At 30.5% G+C, this 22,157-nt stretch overlaps 3 protein-coding genes across 3 annotated transcripts; 1 reads left to right on the plus strand and 2 right to left on the minus strand.

Annotated features, from left to right (window-relative positions):
* The first annotated feature begins 499 nt into the window (after positions 1-499).
* LOC127253636 (cold-regulated 413 plasma membrane protein 2-like) lies at positions 500-2,556 on the plus strand. Its single transcript, XM_051278303.1, has 4 exons — positions 500-785; positions 1,731-1,838; positions 1,944-2,014; positions 2,118-2,556. The coding sequence occupies exons 1-4, from the start codon at positions 601-603 to the stop codon at positions 2,369-2,371; spliced, it is 618 nt and encodes a 205-aa protein (XP_051134260.1). The 5' UTR covers positions 500-600; the 3' UTR covers positions 2,372-2,556.
* A 21-nt stretch (positions 2,557-2,577) lies between these two features.
* On the minus strand, positions 2,578-8,018 carry LOC127253627 (probable CoA ligase CCL6). Its single transcript, XM_051278292.1, has 19 exons — positions 7,688-8,018; positions 7,531-7,594; positions 7,367-7,456; positions 7,228-7,284; positions 7,093-7,141; positions 6,920-6,996; positions 5,940-5,979; positions 5,119-5,213; positions 4,840-5,004; positions 4,634-4,744; positions 4,437-4,524; positions 4,277-4,343; positions 4,114-4,189; positions 3,849-3,966; positions 3,532-3,777; positions 3,324-3,463; positions 3,059-3,241; positions 2,857-2,976; positions 2,578-2,767 (listed from the first exon to the last, which is right to left on the minus strand). The coding sequence occupies exons 1-19, from the start codon at positions 7,831-7,833 to the stop codon at positions 2,717-2,719; spliced, it is 1,983 nt and encodes a 660-aa protein (XP_051134249.1). The 5' UTR covers positions 7,834-8,018; the 3' UTR covers positions 2,578-2,716.
* Positions 8,019-12,614: 4,596 nt separating this feature from the next.
* Positions 12,615-14,688, minus strand: LOC127255916 (RING-H2 finger protein ATL65). Its single transcript, XM_051281694.1, has 2 exons — positions 13,088-14,688; positions 12,615-12,959 (listed from the first exon to the last, which is right to left on the minus strand). Exon 1 carries the CDS (start codon positions 14,626-14,628, stop codon positions 13,381-13,383), a length of 1,248 nt encoding a protein of 415 aa, XP_051137651.1. The 5' UTR covers positions 14,629-14,688; the 3' UTR covers positions 12,615-12,959; positions 13,088-13,380.
* Positions 14,689-22,157: the final 7,469 nt, after the last annotated feature.

Below are 22,157 nucleotides of genomic sequence, written 5' to 3' on the forward strand. Positions count from 1 at the left end.
ATAATATTAACACATATTGCATAATTTGTTTTATTGTAATTTTAAATTAATTTACAATGAGATGTTAATTAAATTTATTTAAATATTATATTTTATAAAAAAATAATTTAAAAAAATAATGAAAAACTTCGGATCTAATATCCTTTAAAAAATATTCCAAAAAATATCCAAAACGATGAACTGTCCCTCCGACAGAAACTTCCCGATCGATTATAATAATATTAAAAATAATCAGTTCTTGCCACGACAAATTAATTGGACAACTGGATATAGTTGTTGCAATAAATTAATTAAATCAATAATTACACGTAACTTTCCAACCAATTCCAGAAGCTCCAGGCTCCAGACTCCAGATAAATCCAGACCGTCCGATTATAAAATCAAAGGTCAAGATCCATCAGAGCCCACACTCCATGACCTCCAAAAATAACCACCAATAATACACGCCCACGTGGCGCCTCACTGACTTCGTCGGCAGTACATACATCCATCGTTCCCACCTGTTTTAGCAATCAATCGTTTTAGCGATTTTATTCTAATTTCTAATCTTTCCAATTTCACTCAAACCCTAAATCCCTAAATATTCCGGCGACGGAGAAAATGATCGGCGGGAAGACGAACTTCTTGGCGATGAAGACTGATGATTCGGCGGTCGGCGATTTGCTGAGCTCGGACATGAAGGACATCGGGAACGCCGTGAAAAAGCTTGCGGATCACGCTATCAAATTGGGGGGACTCGGATTCGGAACTTCCTTCCTCAAATGGGTTGCTGCTGTTGCTGCAATGTAAGAACTAACCCTAATCTGATCTTAATTCAGTTTTATTTATTTATTTTCTGCTCACTACACTCAATTATGTGTGTGTGTGTTCTAATTGGATGGATTGTTTCTTAGAGAGATTTCTTACGTTACGTTGTTGTATCAACAATTTTTGAATCGATTGGCGTTTGTGTGCTATTGTTTGGATTTGGATTTTGGATATGAATTTTGAATAGTAAAAATTTGAATCAAAATAATCGTTTGAATGCAAAATTAATTTTTTATAATAAAAAATAATAATATACTATATCCGTCTGCTCTAAAGTTTTATTTATTTACTTATTTCTTTTTTTTTTATATTTGATTTTTGAATATTAATTAGTACTAAATAAGAAAAAATTACAAAAATATTTGAATCAGCTTTATAATACTAATAGAAGTATATTGGTAAAAAAAAAAATGCAATGACAAAAAAAAAAGAAGGTAAATGTGACTTTTAGAGACGAACGGCGGAGTAAACGTGATCTTTAAAGAAGGACGGATGAAGTAATATATATATAGTTGTTTGATTTGAGAATTTTGTAATTTTGGATTAGGATTAAACTAGCGCGTGTTTTCTTTTGAGTTTTTTTTAATTTTGATTAAATAAGTGTTGGATAAGATATTTTGCATCAAGAAAAAATTATTTTTAATATAAAAGTAAAAGCTATAAGGGTATTTTGGGAAAATAAATCATTTTATTTTAATTTTTAAACTTTTTATAAAAAATACTATTTATTGTAGGTATAAAAAGTGATTAGGGGCATGTTTGTTTGTGTTTAAGAGTGGTTTGGTTGTTTTGAATTTGAATATATTTTACCAAATGCATGTTTTTTTAGTGAAATATTTCGAATGAATTTATTGCTTAGCTTTTCTTACACATTGCTATCATATTCGTTCTTGTTTGATCGAAAACTCATCGGCATTGTGCAGTTACTTGTTGATCTTGGATCGGACCAACTGGAAAACCAACATACTTACATCCCTCTTGATCCCTTACATCTTCTTCAGTCTTCCCTCGTGGCTCTTCGGTTTGCTCAGGTAATAAATCGCCCTTCTCCGAATCGCCAAAATGTCATACTTCTTACAGCTCAACGCCGCCTATGCTTTCGTAATAAGCTCGATAACATTTCTTTCGCAATGAAGGGGAGAAGTAGGAAAATGGATCGCTCTCATTGCCGTCGTGCTTCGCCTTTTCTTCCCCCGACGTTTCCCAGGTATTATTACGTAAACGTATTTATATCCACGGGCGTGTATGATAGTGTCGAAAATGTTTTTTGTTTTAATAGCGCGCCTGCATTCGATAATTGTGTTCGACAGATTGGTTGGAATTGCCCGGGGCGTTGATCCTACTGATTGTGGTGGCGCCGGGGTTCTTTGCCGACACCCTAAGGGGCAGCGTCGTGGGGGTCTTCGTGTGCCTCGTTATCGGGTGTTACTTGCTGCAGGAGCACATTCGGGCATCTGGTGGGTTCCGAAATTCCTTCACGAAAAGCAGCGGGATTTCGAACTCGATCGGGATACTTCTGCTCTTCTTGTACCCGGTTTGGGCTCTCGTGATCTCGTTCATTTAGGCGTATGTTCGCGATTCATCCATCGTTTGTTTATTGCTTTTGTCGCAACGTGTAAAGCTTGGTTGTGTAAAGATACCGGCTTGTGAACTCGGATCGAACTTGGGGTGAATTTCGTGTGTTTGTTTGCGAATTTGTTTTGTGTACTTTGATCAATCGATCGATCAATTGATTGCCCGTTCTTGAAATGAACATAGTCGCAGTCGAAGTAATTAAGAATAAATTTGACTGACGGAAAAAGTATTTCTATACACAAGAAAGCAGGGACAGGAGTTCAGGAATTTGAGTAGAAAACTTTTTCGACAGTCGGGATGGTAAATTTCTCAGGGTGTCGTCGGGTTGAGGCTATTACGGTGCTTTCGCTTCTTTGATTTCTCGGTACAGTTTATCGACCCGATCCTGCATATGCGTCGCGGCGCGGATAATGAACTAAATTAAACGTATTGAAATGGTAATCAAAGTAGACGTGGAGTTCGACGTCGTTGTACCTTGTAGTATTTGAGCAGCTGTGGCCTCTTAAGCTTGAACGTAGGCGTAACTAGGTCGCGATCCATGTCGAAGGGCACCGGGTCGAGATGAACTGCTCGGAGCATTTCGAAGCCTCGAAGCTGCGACAAGAAGCGAGAGGACGAGTATCAAGCAAGAATCGAAAAGATACGAGCGCGACGAATATATATAGGGAATGCGTACGTTGTGTCGTTTGGCAGTCGCGTTTAGTTCGTCGAGTATGTATTTTCTAACTTTGTCCGAGCTGCATAGCGATCGGAAGTCGCCTTTCACGTGATTAGCAGCCGCCCAATCTTCGAGCGCCTTCTTCTCCGGGATGGCCACAGCCACCAGCACCGACTCGAAGCTGTTCCCGTAGACCCAAATCTACAAGCAGACGAGACGTGTTGTCAAATAACGATAGATTGTACACATTAGTGTTGGCAAGAGGTGTCATTCGAGGACTAACCGATGTGATGAGAGGGCATCGCGAGTATACGCTTTCGATGCTTTCGACAGCTACGTACTCGCCTTGTGACAGCTTGAATATATTCTTCTTCCTGTCGATGATTTTCATCGCGCCGTTTGGTTGCCATTCCCCGACATCTCCTACAACAGGCAAGATTTTTATTGCAACTCGGCGTTATGTTAAGAGCTTCAGGTTCTTAGATGTTTACCTGTATGGAACCATCCGTCGACAACAGCCTCATCGGTGAGATCGGAGCGTTTATAGTATCCGGAGAACAATGTGTTTCCTCTGATGCATATTTCACCTCTTGGAACGTCAGAAAGCGCGTCGTATCCCATCTCGGGGATCGACTCGAGCCTTGCTTCGATCGTGGTCATAGGGACGCCGACGGATCCTATCATAGGGAAGATGTTGGCGATGGAAGTGAAGCATCCTCCGCAACTTTCTGTGAGGCCTGATGTGGAAACACAAAGAGAGTGATGTACCGTTTTATGGTTACGGAATTGATAATAGACGAGCAGATACCGTATCCTTGAGATAAGATGCAGCAGCAAGTTACTCTCAAGAATTCCTCGATGTGCTTAGGCAACGGCGCAGCGCCGGACAACATCAGACGAACACGTCCTCCGAAAGCTAGTTTGATCTGAAGCAGAGAAGACCATTGTTGAGTACAGTGCTGACAACATACAATATAACGACTGACAGCGCGATTTAACTGAAAATAAATGATATAGTTCGCACAATATATATTATCAATTCGCAAAATGGGACAGCTTATGAAACTGCTAACCTTATCGAAAACAAGCTTGTCCATGAGAGGAGATGCTTCATCTTGCCTGGATCCTTTCTCCAAATTCCTTAATTTACTGCCGGTTAAATGTTCGATTTCGTAAGAACAGCGAAGGACATTGTAAATGAGAAAAATGTTTGAATTGCAGAAGGGATGTATGTACTAATTGTATGCAATGTAGAACAACGATTTCTTCAGTGCACCTCCGGCTTCGATTTTATCCATGATGCCTGTAAAACACCAACGTCGAAAAAGAACTCAGATCAAGTGATGCTTTCAGAATCTTGAATCGAAAACATTGTAACATATAAATGGTTCCACACCTGTGTATATACGTTCAAAAACTCTCGGAACACCACAAAAGATAGTCGGTTTTAACACAAGAAGATCCTCAATCAAATATCTAATATCCTGCAAGTTCAACAGGATTGATGTCTCAAAAATTCAAGTAGCAATAGCTTAAGAGAGATTAATAGTTGCATTTTAAGATAACTCAAAAGTGTGAGATGTCGATCGTTACCCCCTGCCAAAAACCAATCGAAGAACCACGGAGAATGCAGTAGGTCTCGATGATTTGGTCGAAAATGTGAGCTAGTGGAAGGAAGGAAAAGTATACATCCTCTTCAGTCCCCTTCAGAGTGAACTTATCGGCTTAATCAGTTGAATCGATGAAATCATTCGAAAAACGAAGTCTTTGAGCACAAAAGAGGCATTTTCATTTGTTACCGCTTTGTCGGTCTCTGTAAGAAGTTGATCCATAGATAGAACTTCAGACATGAAAGCAGCATTGGACAGAATGACCCCTTTCGGCTCCCCTGTTGTTCCACTTGTGTACATTATTGTGCAGATGTCTGTCTTCTTTTTGGCCGGAAGTTCGTCATCCAAATCTCCCTAAAAAGATCGTAAACAAATGTGAAACTACAAAATGAATCTGCCATTAAAGGCTAAACAATAGCTGTTAGAGAAAAGATTACATAACACTACTGATTGATGACTCTTACTAACCAATGAAGTAAATTCTTCCCAGGAGAAGCACAGCACACCGAGCTCCTCGGCTGCCTTCTTTTGCTCGTCGCTAATCTTTCCAAAACTGACAATAGCTTATGAAAGAACAGAATGTACCCCTCAGTTAAAGATCTCACAAAACCGACATTTTTTATTGTAACATCGTGAATTATAAGGACTAATCCCATAAAATCTGTGAACTTGCCACAAGCAGTGGCAAGTCCCTTGGCAATCCCGTCACAGGCATTATCCTAGATCAGTTCCTCGTCTGCTTAGTAGCTATCTTAGCTCATTTATCATAACATAATTTGGATTCAGACCAATTAATTCCGAAACCAATAGTTGAAGTTCAAGAAATCTAGCAAACACTGATTAACTTGTGTTCGAGACATGGAACAATTAAGTGTTGGATTAAAACTATATCTTACACTTTGCTCCTCTCGAAACATTGTGCTACCAACATACACATAGATTTACCGATAGAAGAAAATCACTAAGAATTAAAAAATGCAAAGGAAATGAAACGAAAATGAAGAACAATGAATTGCAATTTATAGAAGTCTATGGAAATGGAACACTATTTAAACGCTTGCGCCTAGGAAAGAACCTCCATGAATGCATATGAACGAACAGACGAGGGCATAGATTATTGGCATACATTATAAGACATGCCGGCAATTGCTTGACGGATTGCCAATGGACTTGCCACATTGTGTGGCTAAGTTTAGCAAATTTATTCATATCCCTATAATTATGCATGTAAAACTTACAAAGTAGCACTTAACAGAATAACTGAAAATCAGAATTTGCATGTCACCTACTTTTTAGATAGGACAGGCACTTTGAGAGGCATGATAGCATCTGCGGGAGCGCGACGCAAACATTAGACAACTTTTGAGCACAATAAATACAAATGTTTTTTTTACTTACGACTCGTGTAATTAGCTGCAAGAATTTAAATACATCGTCGTATCCAACTCTATGAACACTATAAATGATTCAAATATGGAGATCATATCCAAGATAGTACTCGAAAATAATTAGCAAGACGATTGAGAGTTAGATTTTCCAGACATCATCAACAGATAACAATATTCTAACACCAAAACTTCAATCCTACACAGGATTCAAAGCGATGGAAGGCATTGTAACACTCAATTGGCTGTGCAATTTCTACAGAAACGAAACGTAGAACAGGCATCAACAGATAATGATATTTTAACACAAACTGTAATGATACACAAGAAGGCATCAACAGATAATGATATTTTAACACAAACTGTAATGTTACACAAGAATCGAAACGATCGAAGGCATCAGAACACTCATTAGGCTGTGCAATTTCTACAGAAACAAAAATGTAGAACAGGCATAGTAGAACACCATCAACAGCTAATGATATTTAAACACAAAAACTGGAACTATACACAAGAATCGAAACAATCGAAGCCATCAGAACACTCAATTGGCCGTGCAATTCCTACAGAGACAAAAATGTAGAACAGGCATAGTAGAACACCATCAACAGTTAATGATATTTTAACACAAACTGTAACGATACACAAGAGTCAAACAATCGAAGGCATCAGAACACTCAATTGGCTGTGCAATTCCTACAGAAACAAAAATGTAGAACAGGCATAGTAGACCATCAACAGGCAACGATACTATAACACAAAAAGTGTAACCACATACAAGAATCCAAACGATCGAAAGGCATCAATAACACTCAATTAGCTATGAAATTTCTACAGAAACGAAAATGTAGAACAGGCATAGTAGAAAAGGAGACCGAACATACAGCTGGCAGCTTGCTTTCATGGACAAAAGCTATGGAAACCTCGGCATGATTGATTATGAACTCAACTGCATTCGCACCTGCAATCAACAACAAATGCTTCGCCAAATGAACAAAACGAAGGTAATACTCGTCTCTTTCCCCCAAAATTCAGAAACATCGACATAGATACGCACCGAGAGTATCGTACAGCGGTACATAGGTAATAGCTCGACTGTTACAAGCCTGCAGTTCAATCAAACCAGAAGAAACCTAATTAACACAATTCAAAGTTCAAACCCAAGCTAAACGCCACAAAAATCAATTCAAACCTCCATCGCCATAATCCATTGCGGACAATTGGCGCCATATATCCCACACTTATCGCCCTATACATCATCACAAATCAACAAAAATTAACATCCAAAACAGAGATCGCACAAACAATTAAACAAAAAAACTATAACAAACTGGATTGACGCCACGACGCCGTATTGCAGAACCAATCCGAAGCGCTGCATCGTAGCTTTGCTGGTACGTCAACCAACTATACGCCCCGGCCTGCCGCCATAACTAAATATCAGAGCTCCGCGACAAGGGTACAACAGTAATTTCGCATAAAAGTGTGAAAAGACCTTTCCGTCCTTGACTTCTCGGCTACCAAGCATGCAGTTCTGAGGGTTCTTCTTCACAGACTCACTGTACACAAAATTTACCAAAAAAGCAAAATCATCCATGATTTCATTCAACTTCATACTTAAAAATGGTGAATCAGAGTTGGTAAATTTGCACCTGAAGAAATCCCAGGGAGAATTGAGGGAGGAAGGGAGTTGGAGAAGTCCGTTTTGAGCATAAACGCATCTGAAGACAGGGCCTGCAGAAGGCTTCCCATTGGCGGCATTCCTTCCTTCTTCAACCTTGACAATATAATCCCCCATTGATTAAAGCTCGCAGCTTGTGATGAGTTAGCAGTGCAGAAGAAGAAGAAGAAGGAGAGGGAGAGATCGAGATGGGAGGGAATTAATTAGAACAGGTTGATGGTGGTGGCAATAAATGGCGAGGAAAGACAGCAAGATAAATTCATTATGAGGGAGGAAAGAGAGTTGGGAAATTGTTACGTCGTCTTTTACAGGTGAGGTGGGGAAGAAATTATGACACAAAGAAACAACGGTTATGTTCATATGGAGCTGTGATGTTTTTTAGTAGGAGTATTATTATTTTGAGAATAGTAATTAAGGTTGCGTTTGTAATAAAGAGAGGATCTTTAAAATTCTTATGAAAAAAATCATTTTTTAGAAAAAAAAATAATACTTCATATTTACCTTTTTTATGGTAATTCTACTTGAAGATAATTTTAATGTTAAATACTATAATATAAAAGATAAATATGATATTTAGAGCCGGACAGAAAAAATACTATTCAATCTTCAACTTCCTTGATAAAACTCATTTTCTCAAATATATATATATATATAGATTAAACTTATCATTTAAATTAAAAAATATTGTTATAATTTAGGGTATGTTTCTTTAGCCTAATTTACTTAAATTTTATTATTTAGATTATGTGTTTTTTTAAAAATATATATATTTTTTTTCTTTCCTAAAAAATCTCATCAAATATTATTTTTATATTAAATTTAAATTAATTTTTTCCAAAAAACACATAAAAAAAAAAAAACACAGCCTTAAATTCATTTATGGTGGTAGTTGTATGGAATTAATTAATACTACATTAATGTATTTGCTGTCTTCTCTCTATCCACCTCTCCATGTGCATTTATTTTTTCCTAATTTTGTTCCATTAAAATTCAACCTCTCCAATTATTTCAATAATAGTATAAATGTAACTAAAACTATTCAGGAAAAAATTGTATATACAAAAAATAAAAAATAGCATATGGCAAGTATGAATTGTGTTTTTGTTTCTTTATTTATCATCTTATTTTCTTTAATTATTAAATTAATTGTTTATTATTTATTTAACATATTACTCTCTCCGTCCCGGACATCTACAATGTAGACACGGTATTTTTAGGAGGGATGTAATTAGCACATAATTAAGAATGTATTAGTAAAAATAATTATCCTATAATATAAATAATCATAAATTAAGATTAAGATAATTAATTAGTTTAATTAAAATAATAAAAAAAATTAAAATTTAAAATAAGATTAAAGTGTGTAATCATTTTTCAATAAAATGAAAGTGGCATGGTACGTGGACCGACAAAAACGGCAACGTGGACATGGTATCTGGGACGGAAGGGATATAAAAATTTAATTTTTTATTTAAAATATCACTACGTCAAATACTATTTCACTTTTAATTTTTTATCATTCACATATTTAACATTCAATACATGAATTGTAATACAGTAGTATTCGATAATTAAGGTATTATTTATTAATTTTTTTGAAGTGTTTATATATAGTGGAAATTTAATATTTTTTTAAGTGTCTTTTTTTAAAATATATATATATATAAATCTGCAGTTGCTATTCGTAGAGTGCACTCTCAGTAAATTCTCGATGAAATCTAATAGCCTACAAATACAAATAGCTAATACGAGTATGTTTGTTTTTTATATTCATTATGCACATAAAAGTAGTTTATTTTTTCTATAAAATATCGTATTAAAGTAATATTTAAGTAAAAATTTAAATTCATATTTCATTTTCATATCAATTTTCAATTAAATAAACTTTTTGTTCACAACCACTTCTCTTTTACTTTTTCTTTTTTTTTTTTTTTTTTTTTTTTTTTATGAATGCAATGATTCTTCATAAATATTATGAATAACATAATATATACATATCAATACAATATATATATATAATAAACGTATATTTTTTATTTGCCCACAAAAAATTAATAATTCAGTGTAAAATATTATTTTTATCTTATTAAAATTATTTTTCCTACCTAAGGTAGTAAAAATATTATCCAAAAACACTCTTCAAACACACCCTAGACTTTTTCAAACTAGGTTGGAAGTTACAAGCGTTTTTACTCCCTCTCTCCCACATAATTTGTTCATATTTTCTATTTTCATCCGTCCATATAATTTGTCCATTCTTTTTTTTTAGAAATATAATTATACACTTTAATCTCATTTTAAATTTTAAATTTTATAATTTTTTAATCTTAATTAAACTATTTAGTTATCTTAATCTTAATTCATAATTATTTTTATTATACCATAATTATTTTTACTAATACACTTTTTAATTACTTACTAATCACACTTTACCTAAATTCTCGTATATACAGTAATAGGCCCATAATACATGGGACGGAGGGAGTATTATTTAGCATATTATATTTTTATAGAAATGATATTATATCACAAAATATTAAATAAAAATACTATTTCTTATAATTTATTAAAAATAATTATATATTAAAATTAAGATGAGTAAATAATTTAATTAAAATAAAAAAATTATAAATTTTAAATTTTAAATTTTAAATATGATTAAAATGTATAATTATATTTTTAAAAAAATAAATTATATGAAATAGACGAAAATATAAGACAAATTAAATGAGATGAAAAAAGTATTATAGATATATATACACATATACACCAATTAAACACGCTTTCTTTTCCTTCAATTACAAAATTATCATTTAACATATTCTATTATACTTTTTATTTAATTTTTTTTATTATATAAAATTATATTATTTACAAAATAGCATACATATTAAGGGTGTGTTTGTTTAGGGGTTTGGATTTTGAATTGGGATTTGAATAGTAAAAATTTTAAATTTGAATAGTTGTATGCTGTGATATAAATAGGTGTTGATGTGATGTTTTGAATGTAAATTTGATTTTTAGTATAATATAAAAAATAAAAAATAGATTTTTGATTTGATGTTTTTTAGGGGAAAAATGGAATGAACAGTATAAATTAAATCCAATCTCCCAAACAAACACACCCTAAATATATTTTATTAAAAAAATATAAATTTTTAAAACATTCATAATATAATTTAAATTTATTTTTAATTAAATATGTATGATATCATAATTCAAACTACAATTTAATATTTATATTACAATAAAATTTCTTGTTATACCTCTTGCAGCGTTCTTTTAACAAAATTTTCAAATTTTATTACTTCAATCCAATTTATATTGTTCTAAAGTATATTTTTACGATTTCTTATGAATTGACAAATTTGTCATTAATTGTATGGTAGATATTAAAAAGTAATAAATGAACGAAGAATAAAACTGTAAAATTTGTATTTAAAAAATGAAATATGACAATAGTTGTCAGATATAGTAGGAAATTAGTTTTTGGACGGAGGGATTAGTATCTTAATACAAAAACTTAAATCAAATCTTTCCGAATCAAACCGAAAGAGAGAGTAATTGGGAAAGTTGGAGGATAAAAACGTAATTTGACGTGGTGTTCTTATCCGAAATGGCATACTTTGTTGAATACCATGAATACTCATTAATATATATATATATATATATTTTTTTTTTTAATTCTTCATGTTACCTATGTTTTGAAATTCATTGTTTTGTACTAGTAACTCCGGCTCCAGGGTTTCATTTTTTTTTATTAATATTTAAATATTAATTTTTATATAAAAATATAATATAAATTAAAAAAAATTAAAAAAATATTATATTAGTATCTTATAATATTAATACAATAATATTTATACAAAAATATATATAAATATAAAAATATTTTTAATATTTAGTAAAATAATACAAAAGATAAATAGAACCCTTACGGATGAAATATTTGCTAACTAGCCAAAAAAGATACAAAATTTATATGTAATTTTACGAAATTACTTTAAAATCTTTGTATTTTCAAAATTGGGTAAAATTTTCTCATTTTTTTTCAGAAATTCTACATCTAATCCCCTGACTTGTTTTTATTTAAGGGTGTTTAATTTGTATGTGTTTAAACCGCAATTGCGTTTCAAAATTTTTATTTCTAAATATTCTAAATTTTAAAATATATTATTTTTTTATACTACTTAATTTGAAAAAAATAATAAATATAAAAAAATAGTTATTTTCATTTGATTCTAAAATCTTTTTACTGAATTTTTCATATTAAGATTAAAATTAATGTTTTTTTTTTTTGATTAAATCAAATTCCTACCAATAATACAAATGCAGCCACAAGTAGATAATGCTTTTTTCTTTTGGTCTAAACCCAAGGATTGTAATGATTTCAATTTGCACGTCTTTGTTCATGTTATTTTTGTCTTATTTTTTTTTTACACATACTAATTAATAAAATATTAATACTTTCATCTGGCTCTAAGAGTCTCATCTACTTTTTGTGTTTTGATATTTGAATATTAATTATTATATAAAAAACATAGTACAAATTAAGAAAAAATTGCAAAAATATTTTCATTAGTGTCGTATAATACTAATAGAAGAATATTTGTACAAAAAATTATACAAATAAAATAATATTTTTAATATTAAATACAATGATGCAAAAGGTAAACGTGACTCTTAGAGACGGACGAAGGAAATAATGAATCATTTTCATTTATTTGTTACACTTACCTTATGATACCCCATAACAATTTATTTTATCTAGTTTTACATAAAAAAATAAAATAAAAATAAAGACAATTATTTTATATTACATTATTTTTACTATATTTTATATAAAATACTAATATACTTAAATCGAAGAAAAAAAAAAAAATAAAACAAATTACTAATGGACAAAAAAAACATACTATATTCGACTTAAATAATATCAAAAATATTGTGTAAGCAAACCAAAATTTGGTGAAATCATTAGGTAAACATTATCACATCATGAGACCAAAACTAACAACTAACTGTCCAAAACATCCGATAACAACACCCACAAAAACCATTCATTACTACATCATCAAAAGATGTCATGTAACTATCCAAACCTTCAAAAAAAGCCAAACCCAATCCCATTCAAAAACATCCCCACTTTCATCTTAGTGCTCCACTTCCCCTTTTGTCCAATTCCTCCACCACCACCACCGCCGCCGCCGCCGCCGCCGTGATCCACAAAGCCCACCTCAAACCTTCATCCAAAAAACAAGAAACTGGTCAAATAGCAAACAGGTAAGAACATTAAATGACCATCAATGTGCACTTATCAAGAATTGGTCCCAATTTTAAATAACCATTAAATAAACAAATAAATACTCACCATTGTGGTTTCTTTCTTTCTTTTTTTATTTTTCCCTTAGCTTTATATGATTGATCCAATTCCAATGTCGTGTTGTAGGTAGGTACAAATAAAGTGAGACAGCCCAAACCCCTCTTTGCAAAAATTCTTTAAATGCACTTTCTCGCTCATCCCCCAACCCCTCCCTCTCTCGCTCTAACCCAACCTCAATCACCTCAACCATTTAATGCTCCTCCATCAGAAATTTCAGACACCCTATTTAATTTCCTCAATAGACCCACCTCAAATCCCCGCCGTCCACGTGTCCCTAATCCTCACCGTCTATTCAATCTCTCCGGCGACAACAGCGCCTCTGGATCTCCGCTCCGGAGACGGCTCGACGAGAAAACCGCCGCCGAGCTCCTCATGAACATCGGACTCGCCAACGACTTCGTCCGCCGGGAAGAGCTTCCGCCGCCGCCGCCGCCGCCCAACCTCGCGCTCGATTCCGATAGCGGGAAGAATCCGCCGATGCTCCGCCGCCGGAAAAATGGGGATTTCATGCCTCGGTAGTAACGGAAGGAGAAAACCCTAGGTTTTGTCAGTGAGCTGAAAGGGGAAGGGCGTTTGCTCCAGAAGCTTCCGCCGCCGCCTGAGGCGGCGCCGCCGCGGCGGTAGCGCCACGGCGAGGCGGTTACTGGCTCGAGAACTAACCGCTCCGATCCTAAATTCCGTTCGAAGCCGAAGGAATAGGATCGCTTCAGTAAAAAATCGCGGCGGTTGAATCTGTCCTCCGATTGGATTGCGCTCCGCCGCGGCGACGGTTCCTGAGTGATTTCGCCGCCCTCCGTTGTCGTCTCCGATTCGATCGGAGTTTCTGTCAGAGGCTCTAGAATTGTGCTCTCGATTAGCATATCGTCGAGGCTAGGTCTGATCCTCGCCGCCATTAATGGCGTGAACGGCGAGTCCTGGCGGAATATTCCGGCGCGGCAGAGGGGGCAATTCGCGTGCGAGCGGAGCCAGATGTCGATACAGTCGACGTGGAAGGCGTGGCCGCAGATCGGAAGCGTACGGACGTAGTCGTTCTCTTCGAACTCGAGAAGGCAGACGGCGCAGTCATGGCAGCCGCTCTTCCGCGTGTAGGCGGAGAGAGGTATGGTTTTGATGATGGATTCGTCGAGTCCGTACGGGGAGAGGACGTGGAAGGCTTCCGTAGGGTCGAACGAGTACGGCGGCGACTCGATGTCGCCGGCGGACGATGACGGAACGTATCGCCGCCGGCGCCGGCGCCACCGCCTGTATCGCCGGTAGGTGTGGATGAATCGCCGTGAGAGGAGGCGCGAGTAAGTGATTATCACAAAGGCGGTTGCTATTATAACCACCATAGCTATCAACGGCGGACTGAAATCCACGCCTAATTTTGACGGCGGCGCCGTCGCCGCCGCCGAATCAGACGACGGCGACGATGACGAGGAGGATGGAGATGGAGATGGAGAAGGAGACGAAAACGGCTGATACAGCGAGGCGTGGTGATGTGTCGACGGTGCCGGCGCCGGCGCCGGCGACAGGCGGCGGCGGAGCATGGCGGAGATGATTAAGGGAGGGGGAGAAAATAGAAAGTTTAATTGACTGAGAGAAGTGAGAGTTTGTTGGAGTTATTGTGTGGAATTGCCACGTCATATTTACTGAATTTAATGCACTGAAGGAGAGGTATGATAAGCTGCGGGTGACTGCACCGTAGGTACGGTGCGCCTTACCTGGGAGAGGCACGTGACCTGCCTGTCCCGGTACGTTATTGGCTGGTGTTGTTTGCTCTCCCTGGTCCTGGAGCAGGTGATCGTGCCTCGTGGAAGCGTTGACCCGACCAATGACTTGAGATTAGTGTAATATCTTTATTTGTAATAATAGTATGCTCCATAAATAAGATTTACCGTAATTTATGCTTCGTTTACTAATACAAACTTTTTAAAATTGATCAATAATAATATATATTATTAATAATAATGTGAACGAAGGATTTCTTTTTACTTTTTAAAATATATTACTTCCTCGTACCCAACAATATATTTTCGTATGTTCCCGGCACTTTACAAAATTTTTAAAATATAAAATAATTAAATATATTTAATTTTTACTTTGCACTTTATTCTACTTTATTATCTAATTTTTAAATTATTTCATATAATACTATCCACTAAAATTTTGTGCCAAATCAAATTTTGTACCTTGTTTGAGACGAAGAAAATACTATTCAACCCGGATGTTATCATAAAAATATATTCGGATTGTTTAGTATTTTGATTTAAATAATTTTTCTGATGTGATATATAAAAAAAATTATGTCGGTAATATAAAAAAATAATATTTTTTCTGTCTCATTGAAAGATTTTTGTTTATTTTTTTTAATGTAATTTTTTAATATTAATATTATACATTAGATTGTAGTGAAAAAAAATAAAAATACCCATAGTAGTATTGTATACTATATTTGTGTAATATATTGTAACTTGAAATGATATTTATTATGTTAAGTAAGTAGTATAATTATTTAATTATGAAATAGTAACATTTTTTTTTAAACGGACGAAAATAAAAAATAATAATTTTTCAATTGGACGAAGAGAGTATTTAATATTAAGATATCGACTTTTCTAAGATAATATAATATATTAAAAATCGTGGGAAAAAAAAAATTAAACAAACAAACTTGTGTAATATATATATATATATTTGCATCAATGAAACAATTTTAAAAGTATATTAAATATTACGATTTAATAAAAAATAAACAAATGTATTTTAGTCTTATGTGTAGGAATGTAGAAATCTACAGAATATACCGAAACATTGACTTATCGTACCGTATCGTGTTGAAAATATCAAAAATTTCGGTACAGGTATTAATTTTCAGAGAGTTCGGTATTTCGGTATGATACAGTACTGATATTATTTTTATTAAATAATGTAATTATTAATATAAATAATAATTATTAATTTTTTCTTAAATCATAACAAAAAATATGTAAACTATTGAAAGTTTATCGATTTTTTCATAATATTTTTGTGATAGAGAATAGTGATATTTATTATTATTTTTAATTATTTTGAAATTTAAAATTATATTTTTGGTATATACCGGTATCTACCGAAATCAAAATTTTCGATATAAGCGATATATACCGGTATCGTACTGAAATTAAAATTTTCGGTATAAACGGTATATACCGGTACCGTACCGAAAATTTTGGTATATCAAAATTCGATATATTGAAACTTTCGATATGGCACCGGTATGTATTTTTGTCATATAGAAAAGTTCGATACGATATCGGTATCGACAGATATTTTCGGTACGGTATGTCATCCCTACTTATGCGTTATATTTATTATCACTTTGATTGTTAAGTAAGCCTTATATGGAAGTGATTCTATTTTTAATTCATAGTCGTCTTTTGGTGGTGAAATATTCCCACGTGTGCCCACATATCACTTCTAAAATTAACATAGATTAATCATATAGCAATTTTTAAGATGAAATTTTAATGTAAAATTAATTTTTAAATCAATCTGTTTATTTTTTTTCTAACTAATTGTAAAATTTATTTAAATATAAATTTTTTTTATATTTTACGCAATATATTTATAATATATCATTGAAAAGTAAGTTACTACTTATCTAATGAAATTAAGACTAAAAAACATTTTATTTTATTGTACCACTTGTCTATAAAATACTCATGCAAAATAAGAAATGAATAGATAGATTGTAAAAGAAAAGAGTATAAAATTAAATTTATACTAATATATACTCCTTTGTCTCTTATTTATCTATTCGTTTATTTTTTGCACGAAGTTTTTAGTAATATTAATATTATATTAAAATATGGTATGAGTAAAGTAGAAAATACTAAAATAATATTATTAGTATTGTTGATATAAAAATAATAACATTTATTTTATACATTGTAAATAGTAAGAATATTTTTAATATTAATAAAAAATATATTTATTTCCATGTAGACTTGCTTGGGAGATTCTAAAACATGCATTTTGTACCGTTAAAATATAATCATTTGAATTTTGTGTTCAAATGTTTGAGTACGAATTATTAAAAATATCGATAATAATTATTATTATTTGTTTTTTTTTATAATAAAAAATAAGGAAAAAATTAATAGTAGTTTCAATGCAATTAAAATGTACTTTTTATTTCTCATATAATTTGTCAATTTTTTATATTTCGGTCTGTTCCATATTATTTGTCATTTTTTAAAAATATAATTATATACTTTAACCTCATTTTAAAATTCTATCATTTATAATTGTTTTATTTTAATTAAACTATTTAGTCATCTTAATATTAATATTAATCTTAATATATACTTATTTTTACTAATACATTTATTATTTATTTAGTAATTACGTAATACTTAAAATTCCGTGTCCAGCTAAAGTGAACAAATTAGTTGGGACGAAGAGAGTATCAAGTTTGGTTACAATATAAAAGATTCACCAATTTTAGTCATCATTATAAACAATTTTAATCAATTTTGGTTTCATCGTTTAACAATTAGCGAAAATTGCTGACATGAACGTAATGGGTTGATAACTACACATCCGTATACAATTATACATGCTTATATTATCACACGGCCGTATATTTTTCTTTTTTTATTTAATTATTTTTTGTTATATTGCGAAATTTTCCAAAAAATACATCGGATATATTTGTTATTTTATAACTAAAATTGATACAATTTAATTATATTGAAGTTACTATTGATTTTTTCCATTGTAATTATTTCAACTATTTTAAATTCAATATATATATTTTTTCCAAAAAATTATATAACTAAAAAATATAATTTTAGATCAAAACATAAAGATATACGACTGTGTGACACATGAACGTGTATAATTGTACATTGGTATATTGTTTTCCGATCGGCTGTCACGTCAACCCGTTACGTCTACTTCACAAATTTTCATTAATTTTTGAACGATGAAAGCAAAATTGATTAAAATTATTTATAATGTGATTAGAGTTGATGAATTTTTTTATATTGAAATTAAAATTGATATATTTAATTATATTAAAACTATTATTAATTTTTTTTCTTAAAAAATATTTAAACAACAATTATTTTTTAATAATTTTTTTTTTATTTTTTTATTTTTTATTTTTATGAGCAAGCAGAGAGTAATTAATTTATATAATTTAGATTTGGTTTAGCATTGTAGTATAATTATTTTCGTTAATAAATTGCAGTAAAATAAAATAGATTAAAGAAACGAGTGTAATTTTGACCTGAGGAATAATATCCATCTGGGCTGAATTATTTTCAATAAGCCCACAGCTTCCATCCCGTCACTCTCAATTACACTAATAATTTATTATAAATAATTCAAATTTATACTTGTAATTTTAGAGTTTTAGTATTTTTACAAATAATTTATCTAAATATAAAAATTATTAATGTAATTTTTTTTTAAATATCTATTATAATTATTATATCAATTAAACTTAAAAAATTAGGGTTGGTTTGGTATGATTTGGAATTGATTTGAAACGGAGAGGTGATTTGAATTTTTGTTTAGTATATAAGAGATTTTGACATTTTTGCTCTTTGAGTAAAAAGTAATTATATGCGTAATGGTATGTTTGTAATTTAGGTAAAAGTTAAAAAAGGTATTTTAATATTGTTGTATGATTAGTTTTTTACTAAAATAGGAAATGAATATTTTGAAATAAAACAGACGAAAAATGATAAAAATGGTACTTTGAACTGACGGAGAGAATATTTTAATATGATATTTTAATTATGTATAATTTTGAAAATTCTAAAAAATGTATAACAATTATGAGAGTAGACAAACAATTCAAAATGAGAGGCCCAATTCAACAAATAACCGATCTATCTAAAGCCCAAAATTGATAAACTCTCACTCAAAATGAAAGGCCCAATTCAACATTTTAAATTTTAATATATTTATATGTATGTGCGTGTTCGATTTGCTATTATGCAAATAAAATATTTATTTTTTTTAGAAAGAAAAATGAAAATATATATTGTAGATTGACTAAATGAAAAAATAAAATAATAATGACTCTCACTCCATTGTTTTTTGTTTAATTTCATTGTTTTTTTTTGTTTAATTTCAATGTTGGGTAGGGGTTAGCAAAATATTCGAAATCCGAAAATTCAATTCGAACCAAATCGAAATTTAAAATTTGGTTCGGATTTTTCGGATTGGATCGGATTGAATTTTTAACAAATTTCGAATTTTTGTTCGAATTGGATCGGATCGGTATCGGTATACTTAAATTCAGAACCAATCCGAAATCGGAAATATAACATTTTAATATATTTTTTATTATACATATTTAATATTTTATTAGAAAATAGTATATTTTAATATAAAAAACTCAAATTTATTAATTATATTTTAATATATTTAATTTATATATAATATATATTTAATATTATAAAATAATAATAAAATATAAAAGAAAATTTAAAAATTTAAAAAATAATAATAAAAATATTTAGAATTTCGAATTTTTCGGTTTGGTTCGAATTTTTCAGTTCGAATTACGAATTTTTGGATTTCGGATTTCGATTATTTCGGTTCGATTCGCATTGGTCCGAAAATTCGAATGATCACCTATAAATTGTTCGGTATATTTTTAAGAAGAAAATGGTCAATTTTATCTAATATGATTATTTCCTTCTTAATTAATCCACTCATTAATTAAGAAATTTTTTCTTAAAAAAAAATTAAATAAAATATATTACTGCATTCTTTTATAATAGGAAATTATTACCATATTGATCGAATTACAATCATTGTGCTGACAACAAACGAAATATATTCTATTAACAAATAATTTGTATTAATGCAACATATTTTATATACATAGTTATAATGTGTTACTTAGTTTATATTTTTAGAGGTGTCTTGTATTAAAATAATTTTTTTATATAAATCTATAATAGAATGTGTTACGTGAACTATTATTATTTACTGTAAATTTATATTTTATATTTATATTATATTAATATATATAATTTATTCTATAGATTAATTTCATGTGCTGATACAATAAAAATCACATTTATATATTTTTTGTATTCCACAAGTATCTTATTTATTATTCTCTCCGTCCAAAAAAAAAAAAGATGTTTTATTGAAAATGGACACGATAATTAAAAAATAATAATATTTAATTGAAAGTGGGTATAAAGTAGAAAGTAAAATACTAAAATACCATTGCTTTTTGAATAATTAAAAAACGTGGGTTAGAGTAATAATTATGGATAGTTTGAAAAAGTACGAATAATTTTGTTATAAAATGGAGACTACAATTTCTAAATAAAGAAACAAAATAATTATTTTGGAACTGACGAGAATAAAAAAAAATAAGACAACTCTACTGGGACTGAGGGAGTATTTAGGATTGTTTCATCTAAATAGTCTTATTATTATTTATTATTATTATTATTATTATTATTATTATTATTATTATATATTTGGTTTCCCCACTTAATTATTAATTTATCTCAATGCTTATTTTTAATTTATCAGCGTCAGTTTCTTTAATTCCAAAGTATTTGCACAGTAAAAATTTTAAATTTGGAGTTGTTCACGGTTTAGCCGACAAGCTGCAACAGATTTTATTTTATTTTTTATTATTTTTTAAAAAAAATTAAAATATAATTTAATATTTATTATAATTATAGAGGAAAAAATATATACAATATAAATTTTATCGATTAAATTTAATACATATTTATATTATTTTATTCATTATCCATCAAATCAATACACATCAAAATTCCCCAAACCCCAGTCAAACCCAAACACAAAAAAAATAACAAAATTCAAACCCACCCTAAAATTCAAATAAAAACCAAACCCAATGACATTTTAAAAAATTTCATCTCATATAAATCAACACAATAATATAATATAGTTTTTTAATATTTATTTAATAACAAAGAGTTCGGTTTACATGGTAATTTCAGAAACTTTAATATTATTTTATTCTTTAAAATATCGCATTAATATATACTTTTTTTTTTCATCATATAAAATAATAACTTTTTATTATTTTTAAAATTTTAAAATTCTAAAACTCTTAAAAAATCTCTTGACTAAATGGAACAAAAAATTTTGAACCATGATTTAAAAAATGTAATAAAAGTAAAGTTAAATTATGGATTGACATAGAAAAGGACAAGCCTAAATTAGATATAGATATATATATATACATATATGCCTTATTGCAAGATTCCTTCATTATTGTCTTTCTTTAGAATCAGAATGTGAATTAGAATTAATTACCTATGGAATAATTACACACACATACATACATACATACATTATTTATATATTTATTGATAATATTGCCCTTTGAATACATCCCCAATAGTTATTTCTTACAAAAAAAAATATATATATATATTAAAAAAATAAAAATTAAAAAATAAAAAGAAAAAATGGCAAAAAGAGGGACATAGAAGAGATAGAGAGAGAATCAGATTCATGTTGGTCTAGATTGTCAAATCAAATGATTTTACATTTTGGATTGGTAAAATTTAAATTAAAATAATTATTTAATGCTATATAAATAAGTATAAACTCAATATTTTAAATATTTTATCTGTTTTATAAATAAATATTTATTTGTTTTTTCACGTAATTTTAGAAATATTAGTATTATATTGAGATATAGTAGAAATAAAGTAGAAATGACTAAAATAACCTTATTAATATGTGTGATATAAAGATAATGACATTTGTGTAATATATTATAAGTTGTAAGGGTATTTGTAATGTTAGGTAGACAGTACAGATACTAAAAAAAGAAATAGATACCAGACTAAAATGAAAAAATGGATACTTTGTTATGAGACAGAGGGAATATAAAAATAAATTTTTGTGTAATATAATAAAAAAAATTAATTTAATATTTTTTTAAAAATAAAAATAATAAAATTAAAGTCAAAATCTTCCGACTATAGAAAAAAATGATGGTATATTTCTCAAATAAAAACAAATATTATTAATAAATAATATCAATTTTTTAAAGAAAAAAAATATAAACATA

Source organism: Andrographis paniculata, unplaced genomic scaffold, assembly GCF_009805555.1.
Source record: "Andrographis paniculata isolate CXL003 unplaced genomic scaffold, ASM980555v1 Contig12END, whole genome shotgun sequence".
Classification (NCBI taxonomy): Eukaryota; Viridiplantae; Streptophyta; class Magnoliopsida; order Lamiales; family Acanthaceae; genus Andrographis; species Andrographis paniculata.

Excerpts from the sequence above, each read along its gene's own strand:
- LOC127253636 (XM_051278303.1), top strand. The coding sequence starts at position 601 with ATGATCGGCGGGAAGACGAACTTCTTGGCGATGAAGACTGATGATTCG. Across the intron at positions 786-1,730 it reads GTTGCTGCTGTTGCTGCAAT|TTACTTGTTGATCTTGGATC; the intron begins GTAAGAACTAAC and ends GGCATTGTGCAG. Across the intron at positions 2,015-2,117 it reads CTTCCCCCGACGTTTCCCAG|ATTGGTTGGAATTGCCCGGG; the intron begins GTATTATTACGT and ends TGTGTTCGACAG.
- LOC127255916 (XM_051281694.1), bottom strand. The coding sequence starts at position 14,628 with ATGCTCCGCCGCCGCCTGTCGCCGGCGCCGGCGCCGGCACCGTCGACA.
- LOC127253627 (XM_051278292.1), bottom strand. The coding sequence starts at position 7,833 with ATGGGGGATTATATTGTCAAGGTTGAAGAAGGAAGGAATGCCGCCAAT. Across the intron at positions 5,005-5,118 it reads GGGAAGAATTTACTTCATTG|GGAGATTTGGATGACGAACT; the intron begins GTTAGTAAGAGT and ends CGATCTTTTTAG. Across the intron at positions 4,190-4,276 it reads TTCTACATTGCATACAATTA|TAAATTAAGGAATTTGGAGA; the intron begins GTACATACATCC and ends TTTAACCGGCAG.